Below are 21,111 nucleotides of genomic sequence, written 5' to 3'. Positions count from 1 at the left end.
AAAGAACAAAAGAAATGCCTTAGGCTAGGCATGGGTAGAGGGGAGCTGGACAGAGAGGAGAGCTAATGCCCTAAAAGACATCGTAACTGTGAAAAAAAAAATTGATTGCACAGCTGATAATGGGATTCTGGGAATTGGAAGAGGAAAACATTACCTGATTTAGAGACCTTTAGGAGATGTAGAAATTCCTTAAGCTTTCTCAATTGAAAAAAATAGGAACAGATATTACAGGATTGCATCCTTCCTGACATTACTTTATGCATTAACAGGAAATCATTCTCACCTGAAATGCTGGGACCACCCTACAATCACACAGCGGACACCCCTGCCACCTTCTTCCTGGTGGGGATTCCGGGCTTGCCATCCTCACATCTTTGGCTGGCTATCTCACTGAGTCCCATGTACACCACAGCCCTGGTGGGAAACACCCTCATCGTGACTGCAGTCTGGATGGATTCCACTCTGCAAGAGCCCATGTATCACTTGCTGTGCTGTCTGGCTGCTGTGGACATTGTCATGGCCTCCTCCGTGGTGCCCAAGATGGTGAGCATCTTCTGCTCAGGAGACAGTTCCATCAGCTTTCATGCTTGTCTCACTCAGATGTACTTTGTGCATGCGGCCACGGCTGTGGAGACAGGGCTGCTGCTGGCCATGGCTTTTGACCGCTATGTAGCCATCTGCAGGCCTCTGCACTACAAGACAATTCTCACCCCTCAAGTGATCCTGGGCATGACTGTGGCCATCATTCTTCGAGCTATCCTGTTCATGTCTCCACTGAGTTGGATGGTGAGTCATTTGCCTTTCTGTGGCTCCAATGTGATTCTGCATTCCTACTGTGAGCACATGGCTGTGGTCAAGTTAGCGTGTGCTGACCCGATGCCCAGCAGTCTCTACAGCCTCATTGGTTCCTCCATTATTGTGGGGTGTGATGTGGCTTTCATTGCTGCCTCGTATGTGTTGATTCTCAGGGCAGTATTTGGTCTTTCTTCCAAGAAAGCTCAGTTGAAAGCATTGAGCACATGTGGTTCTCATATGGGAGTTATGACTCTCTACTATTTACCTGGGTTGGCATCTATCTATGTAGCCTGGCTAGGGCAAGACACAGTACCGTTGCACACTCAAGTGCTGTTAGCTGACCTGTACCTGGTGATTCCACCCACTTTAAATCCTATCATCTATGGCATGAGAACCAAGCAAATCCGGGAGAGAATATGGAGTTTACTCATGTCTCTTTGAATGTTACCCTTGTGGTCCCTGAACTCAAAATATGTTTCAACCTTGAATTTTCCAACCAATGTGAAATCTTTTTTGCGGAGTTATCATCCAGTTGGTTTATCTGGATCTAAGGTAATGCTCATATGATGCTGTAACACATATCTTATTTAAATATTCAATTTCTATATAAATAACAGAATTGTTTTGAATATCTCTGAGCATTTTTAATGATTTTATGTAATAGTGTTGAATTAGAACTATGTTATACAATGAATATCAATTGTAATTTGTTATTGCCTTAGTTTCGGGTCTATATATGCAAACTAATATCACAGCAGCTCCTCTGCTGAGTAAGCTGTCTTTGGCACTTCTGTATCACCTTACTCCTATTGATAACTGTAAAAGTTTGTTACTTCTATGTACAACTGTACAACTTATGACTTTGTCCTCTGGCTTGCTGGTGACACCTCCTGAGCTCGGCCATTGTTCAAACCCAGGGCAAAGTCTTTTCTAGACAGCTTGGATTCCAGCTTTTACGGCTCATTTCAAAAACTGAGAGTAGTGATGGTAGTCATGTTAAAACATGGGACTTTATAGAGAAACTGAATCAATGGTAAGAGAAGCCAGTTTGATTCTCTGCTACTATTTCTCTTTGGACATCATTGTGTATATCCCTCGTACAAAGTTCCATAAGACACCTCTATGAGCTTTCAAGTATATCCTATTGTTTGGATAGTGTATAACTTTATATACTCAAACCACTGAAACTGAGTCAAGCTTAGTGCGGTTTTACAAATCTTCAATTTTTTCCTGCTCCTGTTCTGTGTAATTTAAGTTTGACATATGAAACAGAGCTCAAGTATAGCGCATGTCTTTCCTTTTCTGGGCTCCTCCTAGGAATTGTGTTTTTGGATGAAAATGTTAATAGGAAATAATACATTGACATTGAAGTTGAAATGTCACAATGTATTTTTATGTCTCCAGTTATTTCTATTACTTTTCCTTTTATTTTTTCCTTTTAGAAAGTCTTCTATTCTTCATTAGTGAATATATTAAGGAAAGAATTTGCATTTCAAGCATTGCTTCAAGTCTAATATTCATCTTTAAACTTGAGAACATGACTTTTAAACATACAATTAAAGTGATTCATCATCATTTGCTGTTCTACCAACATTAAATTATTTTGGAGCAAAGTCAAAAGGTTTAAAGTAGCCTATAATAAACCTAAGGAATATCTTCTTATATTACAATCTTCAAGTAATGGTTGGGGCAGTGGAATAGATGCAGTCATCACAATATATACCACTTAAAACTAATAGGCTGTAGAAAATGGTGAAATAAATCAGTTACTATGCTCTTTTGGGAGCCAAATGCAATGCCACTAAGGAATTTTAAAAAAATGTTTACAAGAAATTGTTTTTGAAGCACTCTGATAAGATGCCAAATAAAAAATAAACATTTAAACAAATTTCTCAAGCTTAAAAAGATTTTTTTTTCTGATAGGAATAAGAGGCAGCTACATGACAAAAGAGGGGAACAAGCAATTTAGAAAGGTGTACAAGGTAGTGGTTTTGGTTTCTCCACGGATATCTTCCACATGCTTTTGTTTGTTTTGAAGAGGAGGGATGCAGAGCAAACACAAAGGTAAAGATGTTGTATACCAGCTCACAGTAATGTTAGAAGACTGAGGCAATGGTGCAGCAGACAAAGAGATTTGCAACAGATGGAGGTGGTAAGAAAAGCACAGTAGAGTGCTTATCTGATAGAATTCATCAGCTAGGACCTTGAATGATTCAACAAATTCAGTGTGTGTACATACAGGGTACCAGGGCCTAAGGGAAGTTTCCACTCCCAAAGACAGATGTAAAAACTACAGTGGAAGGAAAATAGTTCAAGAGAAGAAAATTCTAAAAGTTTATAATGACAAAATCATGAAAACTGACCAGAGGGTAACATCCCATGGTGAACCAGGACTTTCAGAATCTCAGACTGTGTAATCAGAAGAAAAAGACCTCATCTGTAAAAGACATATAGTTGATTCTGGTGTATTTGAGAGTGTTAATGATAGGATAATTTGCTAAGAGTGTTAAAAAGTATCTGAATGTTAACATAAGGACTTTGTAGAAACAAAGGAACAGAGTGACAACACAACCTACAATGAAGTGCAATGAAGCATCAGACTGGGAGAGTCACAGTGTTTGGCTTCTGTGTAAAGGCTGAGGGGAGGGACTGTCCAGGGAAAAGGCAGGATACTATGGTATCTAAGGGCTACACAGGCTCCCCTGGGAGGCTTTTGAAAAGGGCAATATGCCTTACTATGACTCCACATTGCTCATCAGTGATCCTCTGTTATTTTCCTTAGGGATTCTGAATTAACAGATTAACAGAGCAAGTTTAATAGGCAAAATTTCAGTTTTGTGGGTACCTGATCAGGGATGACGTTGGGGGCAGAAGAAATCTGAAGGCTAGAGTCTTGCTGAAAGAGAGCTCTAAGTCCTCAGTTCCACAATGGCTTACCAGCTCAGGAGGGGACTGGTGAAACTAAGAGCTGCTTCTGCAGATGAGGTGAGAATGAGGAACATGAGAGAGGGTGGAGAAAGAACCTGTGAATGCTTTGATTCCAAACAGAGATAAGAGAGGGGAAAGTCCAAACTTGAAATAGTGGAGATAGTTTTTGGGGATAAGAGAAGTTATGAGAATAAACCAAGCCGTAGGGAAGTTTGGGAAGGTAGTTAAAATTTTTCTGTTTATTTTTAATATATTTATTATTTACTATGATACAGTCTTGTTGATATAGGATTTTTCCCCCTCTTCCTCTCTTTTATCTCTCCCCGTTCCTCCACTCCACCTGCTATTATTCCTTGAATGAATCCAGGAGTATATTGCCTTAGTAACAGTTACAAGATTAACTTTCTGCTATTTAAATGTATTATGATGTGGCAGGTATAGGTAAAGGTAAAATAATTAGTATCATGCTGTATGGGTATATTTTCATGTTTCAAAATGGGAATCCTAGTTTGATTCAGGAGAAAAGACATGTACTATAACTAAAGGTTTCTGGTTGGAGACATCCAGGCAAGGACCCAGGATCATCATAAATAAAAAATTTCCATTCAGAAGAGTTACACATTACTGCTTTTATCTTTAACATGTGCTAAATCAGAATCATAAAATCTTTGTCCTGCAAATAGAATGAAAGAGCCACACATATCCTAGGATTTTGTTATTGAAGTTAGTGACTTGTTTAAGCTAGTTCTCGATGACTGACCCTTCAGTTTTTCACGTGAATGTCTTTGAGGGCTTGTAAGTGAATATGCTAGCAATGTGTCTTGTGACAGCCTGTCCAGAACTTGCTGAAAATAGTGCAACTGAACAGTCATGGAACAATGTCTGTATATTGACCTGGATAAGGAATATGTGGGTGTGGTCATGTGTTAACATTAGATTTTGGCAAGCTGTACAGTTGAGATTCCTATGGTTTATAATGTGCACATTTACTTCCATTAAAATGAAAACAAAAAGGAAGAATCAAATGGTGTTGAATAGTTTGGAGAGATCAGCAGAACAAAGACTAATGTCACTAGCCAAATAGATCTTTGACAGCAGTATTGATCATAATAAGAAAATTTCCTATTAAGTTGGATGAAATAAAAATTCTAAAGCAAAGACAGAGTATATGAAACCAAACTTCTTGTATTTGGAAAGACTAACAACAAAGGTAAATCTACAGAAATGTTAACAAAGAAGAGAAGAACATGAATACAGTAAAACACAAAGACAAAAACCATAAAAACATTTACAAGTTGCCAAGGCTGAAGAAAAGAGGGTTGTACAAGAAAGCATGCCCTGAAAAGAACGATAGGTTTGAGAAGCATTCCAGACAGGAAAATACTGGAGCAGCACTTGGTGGGAGGGAGGAATTCTGTGGTTTTTCTTCAGTTATATAAGCAGTGATGCCCAACCCTGCAGATGTATCAGATAGAACAACACATGAGTCTCAAGGATATCTTGAGGTATATTTCGCTCTTCACTACCATTCTACTTTCTGTTGTCTTCTCATGATCATTGAAGGTGTCTTGCCCAGTGGCTAACTTTTACAACATTTATTCTAATTTTATTATGATGCAGAATTCATAATTCAGTCGGCTTCATTACATAGAACTTACAGGTTTGCAGTTTTTCTTTTTCCTTTTGCTGCTTATTTCCTTGTTCTAATAATGACCACAGTTCACACAGTTGTCTTAGATTTTTTTTTTAAATTTATTCATTTTTATTGGAAAAAAAACACTATATTTTAAAGAGAGAAAGAGAGACATAGAGACCTTCTATCTACTTGGTTACTGCCTAAATGGCTATAATAGCCAGAGCTGAGCCGATCCAAAGCTGGGAGCCAGGAGATTTTTCTAGGTTTCCTATGTGGGTACAGGGACCCAAGGCTTTGGGCCATTCTCTACTGCTTTCCCAGAACACAAGCAGAAAGCTGGGTGCGAAGTAGAAGAGCTGGCACACATATCAGCTGACCATATGGGATGCTGACTCTTGCCAGCAGATGATTAGCCAGTTGAGCTATTACCCTAGACCCTTAGACCTTGGTTTTTAGTGAACTTCTGACGACTACGCTTCTCTCAATGGTGTTGCTGCTACCTGGTACAGGGTCAGCAAATAACTGACTTTCTAAAAGGAAAATGGAAGAGGACATGTCCATTGCATGATTAGGATGGAGAACCACGCGAATGCTTGTCTAGTGTTTGGCTAACAGAAAATGTCTCATGTATCAGACAGGATCCTGAGCATAGAATCACAACAACTGGAACCCACCAATGGTTCTTGGAGGGGTCAGGCATTCAGTAAGATATGAAATAGGGCTTCATAGCGACAGTATACAAGAGCTGAGAAATGGCGACTCCCCTGGAAGTTCCTGGAAGCCCTTTATTGAGGGGAATTTTAGGAAGTTAAGGCTAAAGGCAGGTTTTTCATGAGGCTGGGCACTGAAACGTCTTTTCTTTAATATTTCCTGGTTACTGACACAAAGAGTTTCTGGGCTATATAGAGCTATGGCTTGATTAACACAGATCAGATACTTCATACAGAGGCTCACTAGGCTAACGCATTGAGAGGTGCCATATGAGACAATGAGGGCTTGCACTTAATATGATCCCATGTATACTAGGGATCTTGAGTCCAGGATTAAGACTTAGCTACATGACCATATCTTGAGCAAAAAGAATGAGCTGAGAATACTATGAAAAGAAGCAACAGTTTAACTTGGGTAAAGATGTTTGTTACATTGGCTTCCACTTACTGTTTAATCAGGTTTCCTTTTTTTGCTATATATGGCAGCATAAGTATTAATTACTTTCAGGCTTTCTTGTTCAAGATAGGTTGTTAGCAAGGGTAACAAAGATATCTTTACTAGAGTGTTGAAAGAAAAGCAAAAGCAAAACTAGAAATTCTAAACTCGAAAACTAACCTATAATAAATTGTTAATCGTACTTGGCTTCGAAGACTTTTTCTGTTTATAGCCACTGGCTAAGACACCTTCAGGGATAACTCCTAGGGAACAAGGCAAAAGCTTCACGCAATGTAGGTTGAGCTACTTTTTTTGGCTTTGGCCATATTTGCACATTTAAACATACTCTTTAGGGAGTTCCAGGATTACCAGAGTAAAATGGGAAAACAGTCTCATTTTTACCAGCTACATTTCTGAGAACCTGAATATCCAGCATCAAGCTAAAGACTTTTGCATAGCTATTAGTTGAAATGTTAAAATGTCTGTGATGTGCAGATTAGGACTACATCTTACTAATGAGTAAATAAAAATTTAGGCACTTTGCAGACTTCCACAAACGCAAATAGCTAGCAAGTGACAGAGAAGGGTTCTAAGTCTGGGCAGTTGTAACACTAAGGTTTTTTTTTTTTTTTTTTTTTTTTTTTTGCTACTTTGCTATCTTGCTTCTTGCTGATATGAAATCAATATATTCAATATATCAATATATTCTCAATGAGATACTTTGAAGTAAGTAGAATTTTATACTGTGTTCTAGTGAAAAATAACCATAAGGTCCCATAAATTTTAACAAAAATGGCTAAGTGGTATGTCAGTAGAGGAAGAAAGGCCCTTGTAAGGAGTGTTCTCTGAGGGCTTGTATACTCCAAAGCCATATGAAATCATGGAACCCAGTCTAAGGGCTAAGTAAATAGACATCACATGGCAATCGTAGTTAGTGCTGACCCTTTATTTGTGTTTACTCAGTCAGATTATTGAACTTTATGAAATACTATAATGCCTAAATGAGGCACAGGTAATTCAACTGCAGTACAATAAACAGAAATAGCGTGTGTTGGAGCTCAGCTCTTGGGTGTGCAGGGTGTTTGATCTGTTTGATGGATTTTTTTTGAGTGTGTGTGACTAGTGCCCATAGTCTATATATTATCTAGTAATCTTGGACTGACAGACACCTTGGAATTACACTTGAAAAGACCCTGACTGGACTGTCATATACTTGCTATGTGATTTTGAACCATCTGGCCCTTGTCCTATTTTCAAAATGGATAAATATGCTCAGAATATTTCCTGCTTTTTAACATAATCCTCAGAAATATTAGGTTCATTATAAATGCTTTCCCTTCTGAGGGATAGACTTCTTTCTTATCTACTTATTTTTGTAATTTATCATGTAGAAGGAGAATTTTATGTTTAGGAACTATAAAAACATATTTGGAGGCACTCATCTATAATATGAGATCAAAGAACTATGGTTATTTAGTTGTTAATTGAACCCAGTTTGATAGGAAACCCAGACCAAAGTTGAGAGTATAGAGTGTAAATATTTGCTGGTGATGTTATCTTCTGTGGAAAGTGAAGCTCTTCTCTTAAAGCTTATTTGCCTGATTCATTGCTGTATTTCTTCAATCACAAGGATGTTTTATTCATATTTCTTCTGGGTATTCTATTGAGGATACACAATGTGACATATTTGATGTTACGAGTTTAACTATCTCATTCAACAACTACTAAATATTATAGGTAACTACTCATTCATTATGTGGGAACTATTTATTAAATTGAGGATGCATATTTGCTTTTATAAGAATTGTGCATGAGAGCTATTAACAAATTGCATGGGACAAGAGGATGAAGAAGAGTCACATGAAATATGCAGCATATTGGAATGGGGGAGTTTTTAGGTGCCTGAGAAGTTAGAATGGGAGAATCTATGAAACCTTAAACCAAAGATACCTGCCAACATTAGACATGACATGGGGTAGCAGAGAATAGAGTTCCCCAAAGAGGTCAGAAATGAATGATATTTGAAAGATAAAAAGAAATTATTGAGAGTTGTGAAGAACAGCAGCTAAAGCAGAAAAGTTTCATGATACGTCAGTTCTTTGACTCTGAAAAAAGCCACCAAAGTTATAATTCCACACTCTTTCAAAACCACAGATGGAAAAAAAGTTACAAAATTGCATTCTCTCCTGAAATTAATTTATGCATTAACAGGAAATCATTCTCACCTGAAATGCTGGGAACACCCTACAATCACACAGTGGACACCCCTGCCACCTTCTTCCTGGTGGGGATTCCGGGCTTGCCATCCTCACATCTTTGGCTGGCTATCTCACTGAGTCCCATGTACACCACAGCCCTGGTGGGAAACACCCTCATTGTGACTGCAGTCTGGATGGATTCCACTCTGCAAGAGCCCATGTATCACTTGCTGTGCTGTCTGGCTGCTGTGGACATTGTCATGGCTTCCTCCGTGGTGCCCAAGATGGTGAGCATCTTCTGCTCGGGAGACGGCTCCATCAGCTTTCATGCTTGTCTCACTCAGATGTACTTTGTGCATGCGGCCACGGCTGTGGAGACAGGGCTGCTGCTGGCCATGGCTTTTGACCGCTATGTAGCCATCTGCAGGCCTCTGCACTACAAGACAGTTCTCACCCCTCAAGTGATCCTGGGCATGACTGTGGCCATCATTCTTCGAGCTGTAATATCCATGTCTCCACTGAGTTGGATGGTGAGTCATTTGCCTTTCTGTGGCTCCAATGTGATTCTGCATTCCTACTGTGAGCACATGGCTGTGGTCAAGTTAGCGTGTGCTGACCCGATGCCCAGCAGTCTCTACAGCCTCATTGTTTCCTCCATTATTGTGGGGTGTGATGTGGCTTTCATTGCTGCCTCGTATGTGTTGATTCTCAGGGCAGTATTTGGTCTTTCTTCCAAGAAAGCTCAGTTGAAAGCATTGAGCACATGTGGTTCTCATGTGGGAGTTATGGTTTTGTTTTATTTACCTGGAATAGCATCTATCTATGTAGCCTGGCTAGGACAAGACACAGTACCCTTGCACACTCAAGTGTTGTTAGCTGACCTGTACCTGGTGATTCCACCCACTTTAAATCCTATCATCTATGGCATGAGAACCAAGCAAATCCGGGAGAGAATATGGAGTTTGCTGATATGCTGTCTCTTGGACCACTAAAACAACTACTATTGAACACAAAATCTGTTTAGATTATGAGTTTATCATTAAATAAAAAATGCCTTGGGGATCTATTGAGTTGGACTGGATCACTTGTTTAATGTTTGTGTAATTGGTATATTCGTAAGTTTTCACTTTTTAGTTAAAATCGGAATTGAAAGTGTGCTATGTCTTGATAGTATTTTATTGGTTTCAATCCACTTTTATATGTTCAGAGATAAATGTATTATATAGATTAAGAATTTTTCTTAGCATCTGACCCATATTTCCTACCTGATATTCTCCCAGTCCCTCTAGTACTGAAGTTGAATGTTGTGCATACTTTCCTCTATCCTGTCTCATCAAAATGATTTCTCCCTTTACGTGATTTTAATGGAAGAAGCTGCTGGTATAAAATCTTGCCCTTTAGTCTGCGGATGAACCCATGTTACTTGGGTCATGTGCTCATACTTGGGCCAGGGTCTTGGTGAATGCGAAATGGATTCCAGTTGATGAGATGTAGACCTGGGCTCAATGATGTTAGAAAAATCTGGAGCTATCAAGAGAACTAATCAGCAGGAGTAAAGGAGACTGGAAGGACAGAAAGGGTGAGCACTAGACTGGGTTATAATGGTGAACTAAACAAATCAGGCATTTGACTTCAAGGGAAACACATGGGAAGGGAAGCTAACATACTGAATGGTGCTTTCATGCGCTTAACATCTCTAGTCTTTGTGCATAAGGCTTAAAAATGTCATAGCATGTGAAATAAACAATGTGATATCATTTATCTTTGTAACTATAGTGAATTTATAGTATCCTGATAAACTTGTAATTTTAAGAAAACAAACCAATAAATTAAATTACAAACAAGGCTTTTTTATTCTTTAAAGCTAGGTTTGAATGAATTCATAAACTAATAATTTTTCTGCGACGCATTCATGATTTGCCCCAGTAACACCATAGTGAAGAGCATCAATGCTCTGCCTTTACTCTCTTCTGCCACGTGTCCAGGGCTATGACTGGCAGCACTTCATAAGGACCTGTTTTCCACCTTCCTCTCCAGGGAGTCCCCACACATGAAGACGCACAGTCCCTCTAAGGTAGATTAACCCAACCCTTTGCACATCTCTGACCAGCTGGCTGCCCTTCACCTGGGACTTCTGTCCTTTTGCCACCAATTCTCAAGGACCAGCTTAGAAGCAGGGTGGGAAGCATGAGCTTATTGCTCCTATTTTGTCATCTATTTATGAATCAGCATATTTAAGTATTCCTTACTTGATTGGATGCTGGTTTACATATGCTCTTAGCTAACACCTACTGTGTTTCTTATTGCAAACTTGACAACAACTTGCTGTCTTTAAACAAGAAGTGCTTGAAGTTGTATCATACAGCATTATTGTAACATGGAATTCGTAGACTGCAGACCCTGGCAAAAGACTGAGCAAGTAATTCTTCCATGTTTGTCTTGCAGTTTGTTCTAGTCACAATCAATCCCCTGTCATTATCTTCAGATTTGTAGTAAATTATTTTTGCTATACCTTCCCTACCCTATATGGCAATCACTTCAAGGCCAGTAAATCTAACTATGTATTTCACTTTTTCAACTTTCATTTCAGAATAACCTCAAATTTATCAGACAAAACTTGTGATGAAGTCTCATAGACCCTAACCTAGCATACCCTATTATTAACATCATTAGTGTGATATATTTGTGACCCACAGCCAGCTCTGGCTAACTCCCTTTTGTTCCAGTATATGACTCCCAAATTGGCTTTTTTATTTCTCCCTGGACTTGCCCGCCCACTTCCTTCTACCATAGATTCAGAGAAGGGAAGGCAGGATGAATATTAGGGAGCTCCAAGTACCATGAGGATTCCTTTGGTAACATCAAAATATTCAAATTTTAGCCCAGTTAACTGCTAAAAGAGCCATCCTTTCTACTACTCAATGTTTTACATTTTTTCCCCTTTTCATGATGTTTTCTACCCTGAAATCACAGTTCCTATTTCAAACCAAAGACATATAGAATCACATGCACACTTCACTACTGTTGTGCAGTTTGCCGCTGGTGGGCACCTGTCTAAGGGCTCAGGATCAGAGGCCCTAAGGAATTGGTACCACTGAGGATGCTGGCTGTGTCCAGGCTGCTGGGGAATTAACCACAGGGAGAATCCATGGTTTGCCTTCTTGTATCCCTGAGAGAGGATCAAAGTGTGGGATGGAACTGGGATCTTCACAATGGCGAGGTAGGCAACTATGCCATTTTATGCTGAATTGTTACATCTATTTTCTAGTGAAGATAATTCAATATGGCCAGATATGTGAGATATTTCAGACCCCAATGGCATCAGTGATATGCAGATATATAACCTAGGAAGTGAATCTGTTCATTTTGTTCATTTCAATGTGGAAAGTGCCTTGTAGTCTTTATAAACTTATCTTCAAAGGCTTTGTAAGAAGTTACTTGCTTCATCAGTCAGTTCGGTATCTTCTACAAAATGAAAATAATATCTAAGGCCCACAAGTTGTTTGCCCCTGACACGTAGCCTTATCCTGATGATAGCCAGTGGCCTGGGCTGCACCGCAATTCTCCAGCCAGGAGCATAGAGAGCTGAGTGGACTCCATTGCAGGTTGCCCAGCAACCAGCAGTCTTTTACTGGCCTCAGCAGGTGCAGGGATGACAATCCTCCAGCTGGTTGTAAACTTTATCCAGGTTTTCTGAAGATTATAGTGATTGCTCCAGCCTTTCTGATTTAATTGTGAGGAACCTGAGGGACATGAGCTACAGAAGGGACAGAGCCGCGATTCTCATATCAACACATTATTGAAGGAGCACTCTGCTCCTTGGCACCAGCCCTGTCACATCCTCCTGATGGGAATGCCATGCTCATTTAGATTCCATATGTGTGTGATTTAGTGCTACACTCGGTCCTGGGACAAGAGAGTACTGGTCCAGGCAGAGGCATCCCTGGGTTCTCAGCTCAGTGTGGTTCCAGTGGCAGGCTTCTCTGGGACCTCTGCAGGCCGTGATGAAGATGGTGGCTTCCTTAGTCTTCTTTCTCCAGGGAGCAGATCACCAAGGGAGCAGTGTTATTGGCTCCAATGCTATAGCAAGGACTAAAAAAGGGCAAGAGGCGCCCAGGGAAGGAAGCATGGGGGAAAGTGAAAATGTGGGCGCCACCATCAGTCACATTGTAGAAGGAGACATCATGAGCCTCATAATCCAGAAAGACTCCCACCCGGCGTGGAGGGACTGGCAAGGAGAGGAGAGGGTATTCATTGGTGCCTGCCCGGTACTCATTTCCATTCCTAAGCCTTATCACCCAGAATCCATAGTCAGGGGACAAGTAGACCTCCTCCTTCCGGTCTACATTCTCCTTACACACTCCCAGACCCCATTCAGAACGGTCTCCCACCTCCACCTCCCAGTAGTGCCGGCCAGAAGAGAGGCACTGGCTGCCCAGGACAACATTGTAGCGGTAAAATCGCTCCGGATTGTCAGGTACATTCTGTTTGGTGTCTCCATAGTGCACGCGCTTCCTATCCTCAGACACAACGAGGTAGGAATAAGCAGTATTTGGATCCAAGCGCACGTCAGCTGAGGAAAGAAAGCCATGATTGGCCACATAGAGAGCCAGGGACCAGGTGAGGTCTGGCTGGCAAACAAGCACAGAATTTTTACGACGGTGGGTGTTGGGGACACTAGAGCATGCAGAGGGCACTGAATCATTTTATTTCATTGACGGGGTCCCTCCCACTGCTGATCACAGCCACCCCCAGCACCCACTACCTGCATATGTCTTGAGGATCTCCCTAAGCCCTGGCACACAGCGACCCGTCTGTAGCTCCAAGGAGACCACTTCTGGCTTCTGAAGGATCCAAGACTTGCTCCTGGCAGAGGAGGGTGGGCCTTGAGGTCAAAAGTCTGGCCACACAGGTTTGCTCTTAGTACAGGGAAGAGGGGCTTGGTTGGGGATGTAGTGGGGTATCCCTCCTCACCCAAGTAGAGCTGTGGGTGATTATGTGGTGGAGCCTCAAATTGTGACCGAGAGGTGAGAACATTCACAGCCGGGTGCTGTGGGGAGGGGAGGCATGTGTCTGACATGGGGAAAGCAAGGGGCATGCCACAGAGGGCAAAGGGCTGCCACTCTGAGCTGCAGGCCTTAAGGCAGTCTTTCCCCTCCTTGGCTGAGCTACTGGAAACTGCTTACGTGGTCACTTTCCCTGCCATCTTTATTGGCCATCCCCCAAAGGAATCTGATCATGTTCCATGAAGTCAATGGAAAAGTCAACATAGTTTCTTTTGCCAAAATAATGGAGGTAGGGGGGAAGGGGGAATCTGGGCACTTGTAGCTGTTTTTCTGTAGTTACTGGCTCCATGCTCTTCTTGCTTCTGGCTCTGGCCAGAAGGCCCCACTCCCCCTCGTACAGATGGAGGCTCCAAGGATTGGCACCTACCTGTTTAAGACTTCCTGAATACCCTGCAAGGAGAAAAATAGCAACGCATGAGATGTGCTATTTCTCACAGGTCCCGGTGGACCCTGAACTCTGGCTTCTCACAGGTGGAGGGGGTCAGATCCAAAGACTGGAGAGAAGCCATGCAGAAGGGCATCTAGGCAGATGCAGAGGGACTAGACTGAAGCCAAACTGCCCACTTGCTGCCTGACCTATAAGGCTGCCACAGACCAGGTCATCTACCCAGCCAGGGCAGGAGAGGAGGTGCTGCTCCCTCACACATGTACTGGACAGAGTGCTGAAAGGCCCGTGAACAGCCAGCCCTCTATCCTGGAGGTCTCTGGGGGTTCTCATGCCGGCTTTCCCAGACACCTGCTACTTACCGGCAGCATCCAGCGGACGGGCCTCTGAGCCCTCTCCTCCAGCTCCGCAATCATCCTCCCCAGGACTCGGCTCTGCTGGGTGAGCTTTTCATAATTCCGCTCCAGTTTCTCCATGGTCTCCCCCTTCTCCTGCTCTAGGCTGGCCAGAGCTGCAGCTAACTCTTCTTCCAGTCTGGGACCTGGTGGCTGTCTTTCCTGTAGTAACCGCTGATATTTCTCAAATTCCCACATGATATTCTGCTTTTGGGTTTTCACCTGTATCTGCAAAGTTAAGATTGGAATCAGCACTACTATCTTGAGGGCCAAGTGTTGCCCAGGATTGAGGATGTAAGAAAACACACACATGAATGATTCTGTGCCAAGTACTGTTGAGGCAAAGGTACAGAGTATGGTTTTTCCTCCCTCTGCTCCAGTCCAGCGTATGCTTTCAGGCCCCTATTTGCACTCTTGGTGACTCTGGTAGGGGCTACGATGTTACTTTGGCACTACCTGCTCTGAACCATTTTCAGACTAATGGCCCAATGGATCACACCAGTCTCGGAAGCGGTGTGACTTAACATGCGTAGATGGCTTTCCTTCTTGCTGGTTGCGTATCTGTTCAACCTGTCTTAGATCTGATGATCCATTCATCTGAGTTTGGTAGTCCCTGGCCTCAAATTTGTTTCAGAGGTGATTTTCCAACAATTTAGTAACTGAACTTCTGGCAGCTGTGAACCAGGTGGGGAAAGTGCAGCAGGGCCGCCTCTTTGCCAGCACGGAGCAGGCCATGGCCCCGAGAGTGAATGGCGAGGCCTGTGCTTTTCCTTTCTCACCGCAGTAGACCTCACTTGGAACTGAGAGGTCATGTGGTCATGTAAGGCCACACGCCTAGAACAGCAAACCCAGCACGAGAACTCGGCCTCTCCAAAGGTAAGAACCCCCGCTTCTGGAAGGACGCTCCCCGGCACAGCTCCAGGACAACACAGGGACAACACAAGCTCCTCCGGGGAGAACCTGCCTTCCAGTCGGCAGCCTGCTTCCGCTCACTGACTTCCAACTTCCAGGCTTCCTCCTGTTCCTTCCTCAGATGTTCCAGAGCCTCGTGGAGTTTCCACTGCAAGACACAAATACAACCTGATGGGGCCAGCTCAGGCTGTGCACACTGACGGAAGTTTCCTAGTGTTGGACTAATGGGAGAAGGTGTGCCCCTCAGGGAGCTGGCGGGAAGAGGTGCTGGGAAAAGGTTTCCCTAGATCCTGCCATTCAAAGTATGCGTCACGGACAACCCGCAGCATAAGTATTACTAAGGAGCAGGTAAGAAATGGGCCATCTTGGGAGAGTAACTCTTATAGGGGATGTTGCCTTAACTTACATTTGTAATACTACGGTTACCAGGATTTCCTTACTAAAGAATGGCATGCCAGAATGAAAGAAAGAGAGGACATCCTAGACCTTCCCCTACCCAACTGAATGAGAATTTCTGTTTCAGCAAGACCCGGGGGGCATCAAACACATATTCCTTTCTAGAATAGGAATGCAGTTTTTCTATTTGAAAGTGTATCTTGATAATACTTTTAATTTTGATGAAAGTAACCATTTTACTCAGACCCAGATGCTGCTTAAGCACAACATGTACATTCACACCCATTCAATCTCATTCCTTGAGACTGGTGCTATCCTTATTTTGCAGCTAAGTAAAATGAGGCTTACTAATGCCCCACCCAAAGTCATTCAGCTGGGAATTAACTCAGCCCTTAACTCTCAGATTACGCACACGGGGCCTTTTTCCCAGTCCTCACCTAGCTATCTCTTGTCAAGAGCTTGTTCATCAGCCCTAGAGATTGAGAGTGAATTTCTGTGAACCCCAATACCTGTAGGTTTGTGGCATCTGACACAGATATACCTTTGCTAGCATTCATGACCTTCTTTGATTTTCTTCCCTCCAACTTCCTCTGCCCTCCCCTGTCCCCCACCAATTCCTCCATCCAAACCTGGCTTATGGCTGAGTCCAAGATGATTCTGATTCTCAGAAATCGAGGGAGATTAACTGAGTGTATCTGGAGTTCTGGGAGGCCTAGATGAATCTGCGACCGAGGTTGTTATCTATCAAGGTGGCTCCTACCCAAACCTGCAAACTTCTAGCAATGCCACTTGACACTGGGTGAGTCACTATAACTCCTCCCTTTAATAGACAAATCTGAGCCTTAGAAATCTGAAATCAGAATCGATTTTTCAGTTGCAGGGGACCATGACTGAGAGTGGTCATCTGATATAAGGTCATATGACCCCTCCTTAGACAGGCTGCTTCTCCTACCTTATATTCCCAAGCGACATCCTCTATGGGCACGACACAGTGGGCTTCATGTTCTGAGGCCTGGCTGCAGATCTCACACATCATCAGGCCATCCTCTTTGCAGAACATCTTTAGCTGCTCCCCGTGAGGCTCACACGTGTCACCCTTGAGCCCCAATCCTGGATGTAGCCCCAGCAGGCGGACTTTGTCTACAACACTGGCCAACTGCCAGTTGGGTCGTAGGCTCCTTGACTGGACAGGAGCTCGGCAGACAGGACAGGTGCAGTCCGCTTCTTGGGATTCTGCTGGGACCTCCCAGAGTCTGGATAGACAGCTGTGGCAGAAGGTGTGGCCACAGTCGATGCTCACGGGCTCCCTCAGGAAGGCCATGCAGATGGGACAGGCCACTTCTTCCACCATCGCTTCCACCAGTGCTGCAGGATCCATAGCTCCTTCCGATGCTCTGCTCAGAGAGTAGGAGGCCAGTGAGAAGTGTGATGCCTGAGGAAAAGAAAACAATAAATCAGGAGGAAAAATCCAACAGAGACATCATGCGAAAGTACAATTAATGACTTACCCACATTCCTTCCTTTGGATCCCTTATTGATTTTGTCCTAAGTATAAGCTTTCCTGGCTGATGTCCCAATGGGGCCATATAACTCAAACCATAGAAGGGACATACAGTTCTGTTTTCACTCATTTGGTCAACAATTTCTGAGTTTACCACCAGATCATTCTCACTCCAATCACACTCCATGAACTCAGTGTTACTGTTGAACTTGGGGAAGTTCACATAAAATGTGGTATCTTAGTATGTAAAGTATGGTCACGAGACCTCCAGCTCTCTGACATGGTTACAGTTATAGTCAGGCCTTGTATCCCTGAATTCTGTACCTGAATCAAAATAACTGAAACAGAATTATGTCTGTCCTAATCACATTTTTCTTGTTACTTCATAAATAAAACAGCCTAACAGCTATTTACATGGTGCTTACATTGTAGTAAGCATTAAAAGAACTGAGACATGAGGATGCACACCTGCTTTTATATGAAGGACTTGAATATTCATGAATGTTGGTGTCTGCAAGTGCTGCCCGCCCCACACCCCAAGCATCTTTTTTGGATACTGAGAGGCAGCTGTACATTTGCATACTTGAAGATGTCTGAAGCTCATGGTCCATACGCTCAATTTGTTTTCTATCTTCTTTTCTATCTTCTTTTTACAGAGAGGAGAAACACACTGGTCATTCTCCAAGTGGCCATTGTTCGCTGTCCGTCAGTGATGAACTTGGTACACAGAGCTGATAATCATACACAAAACTACTGACCACTGGTCAATACCCAAAGTTGATTAGCAGCATCGGCTTTTATAGACCGAGGGTCACATAGGATAAGGGAGAGGGGTTTGAGGAATTTACATATCAGCAACAAGAGGGAATTGACTTGAGATTATGGGAGCTTCCATACGTCTGCCCACAGACCCCCATGAGTTGTTCCCACACCCCTGTGTGGGATATCTCTTTGTTTCACAAACTAGATCTATGGATCAATCAACCGCCCCTCTGCAAATCCCATCAATTGCTCCCACAGCCCTGTCTGGAAGAACCTCTCCTTGTTTGTGAACTAGGCCTATAGATCCCATCAATTGTCCAAAGCTGCAATGGCCAGAGCTGAGCCCATCCAAAGTCAGAAGCATCTTCTGGTTTCCCATATGAGTGCTGGGTCCCAAAGCTTTGGGCCATCCTCAGCTGCTTTCCCAGGGCACAAGCAGGGAGCTGGATGGGAAGTGGAGCAGCCAGTACATGAACCAGTGCCCATGTGGGATCCTGGTACATGCAAGGCCAAGGATTCAGCCACTAGGCAATTGTGCTGGGCCCATCAATTTGTTTCTTTACGCTGTCAACTACAAGAAAAAATATAAGGAAAATAATGTTTTTTGTATCCTGCCCACATCGGCAGCACTAACCTAGTCACATTCCTCAGCCTTTAGTGGTGTGTCAGAAGCAGAGATGGAACACCATCCTGGGGAAGATAAAAGCAAAGCTCATCTGATGACAATCAAACCCAAGATGATGCCAGTCCTCCAGCAAGGTGTCTGAGCTTGCTCCTAGGCCACATATGCCCAGGGAAGTTGAATTGCAAAGGGCACATTCTTGGCCTGATTTGCAACATTTTTTTCACTCACATTACAAGTCTGCATTACCTATAGAAGAAAGAACCTTATTGGTCACTGCTATATCCTTAGCTGCTTCTGAACGTAGGACATTTGCCAGCTAGATGTAGGACACAGTACCTAAACTGCAGAGGCCATTATAATTTAAATAACTGATAACAAACATTAATAGCAAACATTAATGACACTTATGCTACAAGCCAGTCATGTTCTGAGCATTTCACATTTTTTAGTGTATTTCACAAACCTGGGTAGAAATCATGATTTTCATTTTATAGACTTGGTTTGGGGATACACCATTCTATCTTTGGAAAATCACTTCACATTCATAGCTGCAAGGTATCATACAAATTCCAGAGACGTACAGAGAGAAACCACTGTGGTTCCAGGCAGTGCTGCAGGAAGCAGGACAGTTAGCCTCACAGAGCTCTGTGCCAGGGTGCCAACAGGCCATGCCCTCTCACTGGCCTCCCCTTGCCTCCTGCTTTTCCTCTTCCTGTTATCGATGCCAAACTGTGGGATCCAGGATCCCACACATCCCACAACCCACTAACTGCACAGCCCCTTCTGGCTTCCCAGCCCTCAGCGCAAGCTCCACACAAACTGTAGCCCAGGCATCCTACATAAATCTTCCCCAATCTTACAACTGCATGTGGCCAGACAGCAAAATAAACTTCACCACTGTCCTGCAGATTCTACATCATCCCAATCCGTTCATTCCAGGAGCTGGAAGCTCAGGCCTGCTCTCCAGGGTGGGTGGGTGCAATCACCACTGCCCCTCACAGGGATGGGCAGAGCGGCAGGGAGCTGGGGGTAGGGGAAAGGTCTGGGCTCACACCACTCACCCTGAAGCAGGAAGTGGGCACGTCAGGGTTAAGCTCCACGCCCCCTGCTCCTCCACAGTAACTTTGGCATCACTTGCCACACACCGACCGCCTTATTTCTCACAAGAGTTTCTCGTTTTCCTAAGAACCAAATGTAAGTCGTGCGATCCAGGAGACAGTAAGTTGGAATTGGAAGGGTATTAAACCCGGGCAAGTTACAAGTGGTGTCATCTGCAAAGAGGATTTGGGGGTGAGCAGCGCTCACATGCTTTATTTTTAAAACCATATGTAAATTTCTAGGACAAAACCTAAATAAATGAAATGCTTAACTTGTTTCGTGGTACCTTTTGGAATAGAGAAAGGGCGAGGCCTGAAAAAATTCCCCAGGAAAGACCAGACAGGGAGGAAAGGGACAGTCACCTGCAAAGGGGCCGGGCGCAGGCCAGGTCCTGCGGGCAGCGGCGAGGCGGCGCCGGCCACGGGGAGCTCGCAGGACCCCCGACTTCACAAGAGGCACAGCTGCTAACTGTCCACACACTTCCCTCCCGGGCCTTTCGGTCCGCAGTTCACTGGCTCGGCACTAGTGCAGAACTTACCGGCTGCCCCAAACGCAGAGCTCAAGGACAGGGCAGACGGGCGCCCCAACGCTCCTCGGCGTCCGCGCCCGGATCCCAGGCCCAGCTCACGGGACCACAACCAATCAGCGGCTGGCGGGGCCCAGGGGCCGCCCCGCTGGCGGAGTCTTGGTGGCAGCAGCCAATCACAGACCGGGACCGGGACAACTCCAGCCAATCAGAGACGGGGCGGGGGCTCGGAATGCCTCCTGGAGTCTCCGCATATTTCCTGCGCGTCCCAGGGCTTCCTGGCGTTTGCCAGGACTGAGCGTCCCTGAGAGGTTCCAGGATGGGTCAGGGCTCCCGGAACTCCCGCAGGAGGTTGCTCAGGCCGTGCTCAGGAGCCGTGGTCGGTTGCTGTTTGTCGGTTGTCGTGTTGCACGCGGCAGTTTATGAGACCAGGTCTGGTTCGGTGACCCCATTTAGCCCAGGACTGGGCACACAGGTGCTGTGGCTTCTGCTTGCGTGTGCAACGAGTGCGCCCTCTCCTGGCGCTAGGCTGCCTGTACTGCCTACTCGTTGGAACGACTGAACAAAACAAAGATCCTTCCTGTTGGCCCGGTGTACTCTCCCGGTAATTCTTCCGCAGGTATTGTCTCGTCACGACAGCCCCAGCCTGCCTTTCGGAATTAGAAGCAGAGGCTGCAGAATCTGGATCCTTGGTCACAAACCGTCGTTCAAAAAAATTAAAACAGCAACAATAGCTGAGAGA

General features: G+C 44.0%; 3 protein-coding genes across 3 annotated transcripts; 2 read left to right on the top strand and 1 right to left on the bottom strand.

The window, feature by feature from the left end:
* Positions 1 to 222: 222 nt before the first annotated feature.
* On the top strand, positions 223 to 1,236 carry LOC121145297 (olfactory receptor 52I2-like). Its single transcript, XM_040964028.1, has one exon. It carries the CDS (start codon positions 289 to 291, stop codon positions 1,234 to 1,236), a length of 948 nt encoding a protein of 315 aa, XP_040819962.1. The 5' UTR covers positions 223 to 288.
* A 7,469-nt stretch (positions 1,237 to 8,705) lies between these two features.
* Positions 8,706 to 9,695, top strand: LOC121145296 (olfactory receptor 52I2-like). The gene has a single exon (XM_040964026.1). The coding sequence runs from the start codon at positions 8,736 to 8,738 to the stop codon at positions 9,693 to 9,695; it is 960 nt and encodes a 319-aa protein (XP_040819960.1). The 5' UTR covers positions 8,706 to 8,735.
* A 3,030-nt stretch (positions 9,696 to 12,725) lies between these two features.
* On the bottom strand, positions 12,726 to 20,453 carry TRIM68 (tripartite motif containing 68). Its single transcript, XM_040964090.1, has 7 exons — positions 20,382 to 20,453; positions 16,810 to 17,289; positions 15,514 to 15,609; positions 14,517 to 14,777; positions 14,137 to 14,159; positions 13,469 to 13,569; positions 12,726 to 13,276 (listed from the first exon to the last, which is right to left on the bottom strand). Exons 2-7 carry the CDS (start codon positions 17,233 to 17,235, stop codon positions 12,726 to 12,728), a joined length of 1,458 nt encoding a protein of 485 aa, XP_040820024.1. The 5' UTR covers positions 17,236 to 17,289; positions 20,382 to 20,453.
* Between the last annotated feature and the right edge of the window lie 658 nt (positions 20,454 to 21,111).

Source organism: Ochotona curzoniae, unplaced genomic scaffold, assembly GCF_017591425.1.
Source record: "Ochotona curzoniae isolate NIBS_2020 unplaced genomic scaffold, NIBS_Ocur_1.0 scaffold_3223, whole genome shotgun sequence".
Lineage (NCBI taxonomy): Eukaryota > Metazoa > Chordata > Mammalia > Lagomorpha > Ochotonidae > Ochotona > Ochotona curzoniae.
Note: the sequence above shows the minus strand (reverse complement) of the source record. Positions and strands in the feature narration are given on the sequence as shown.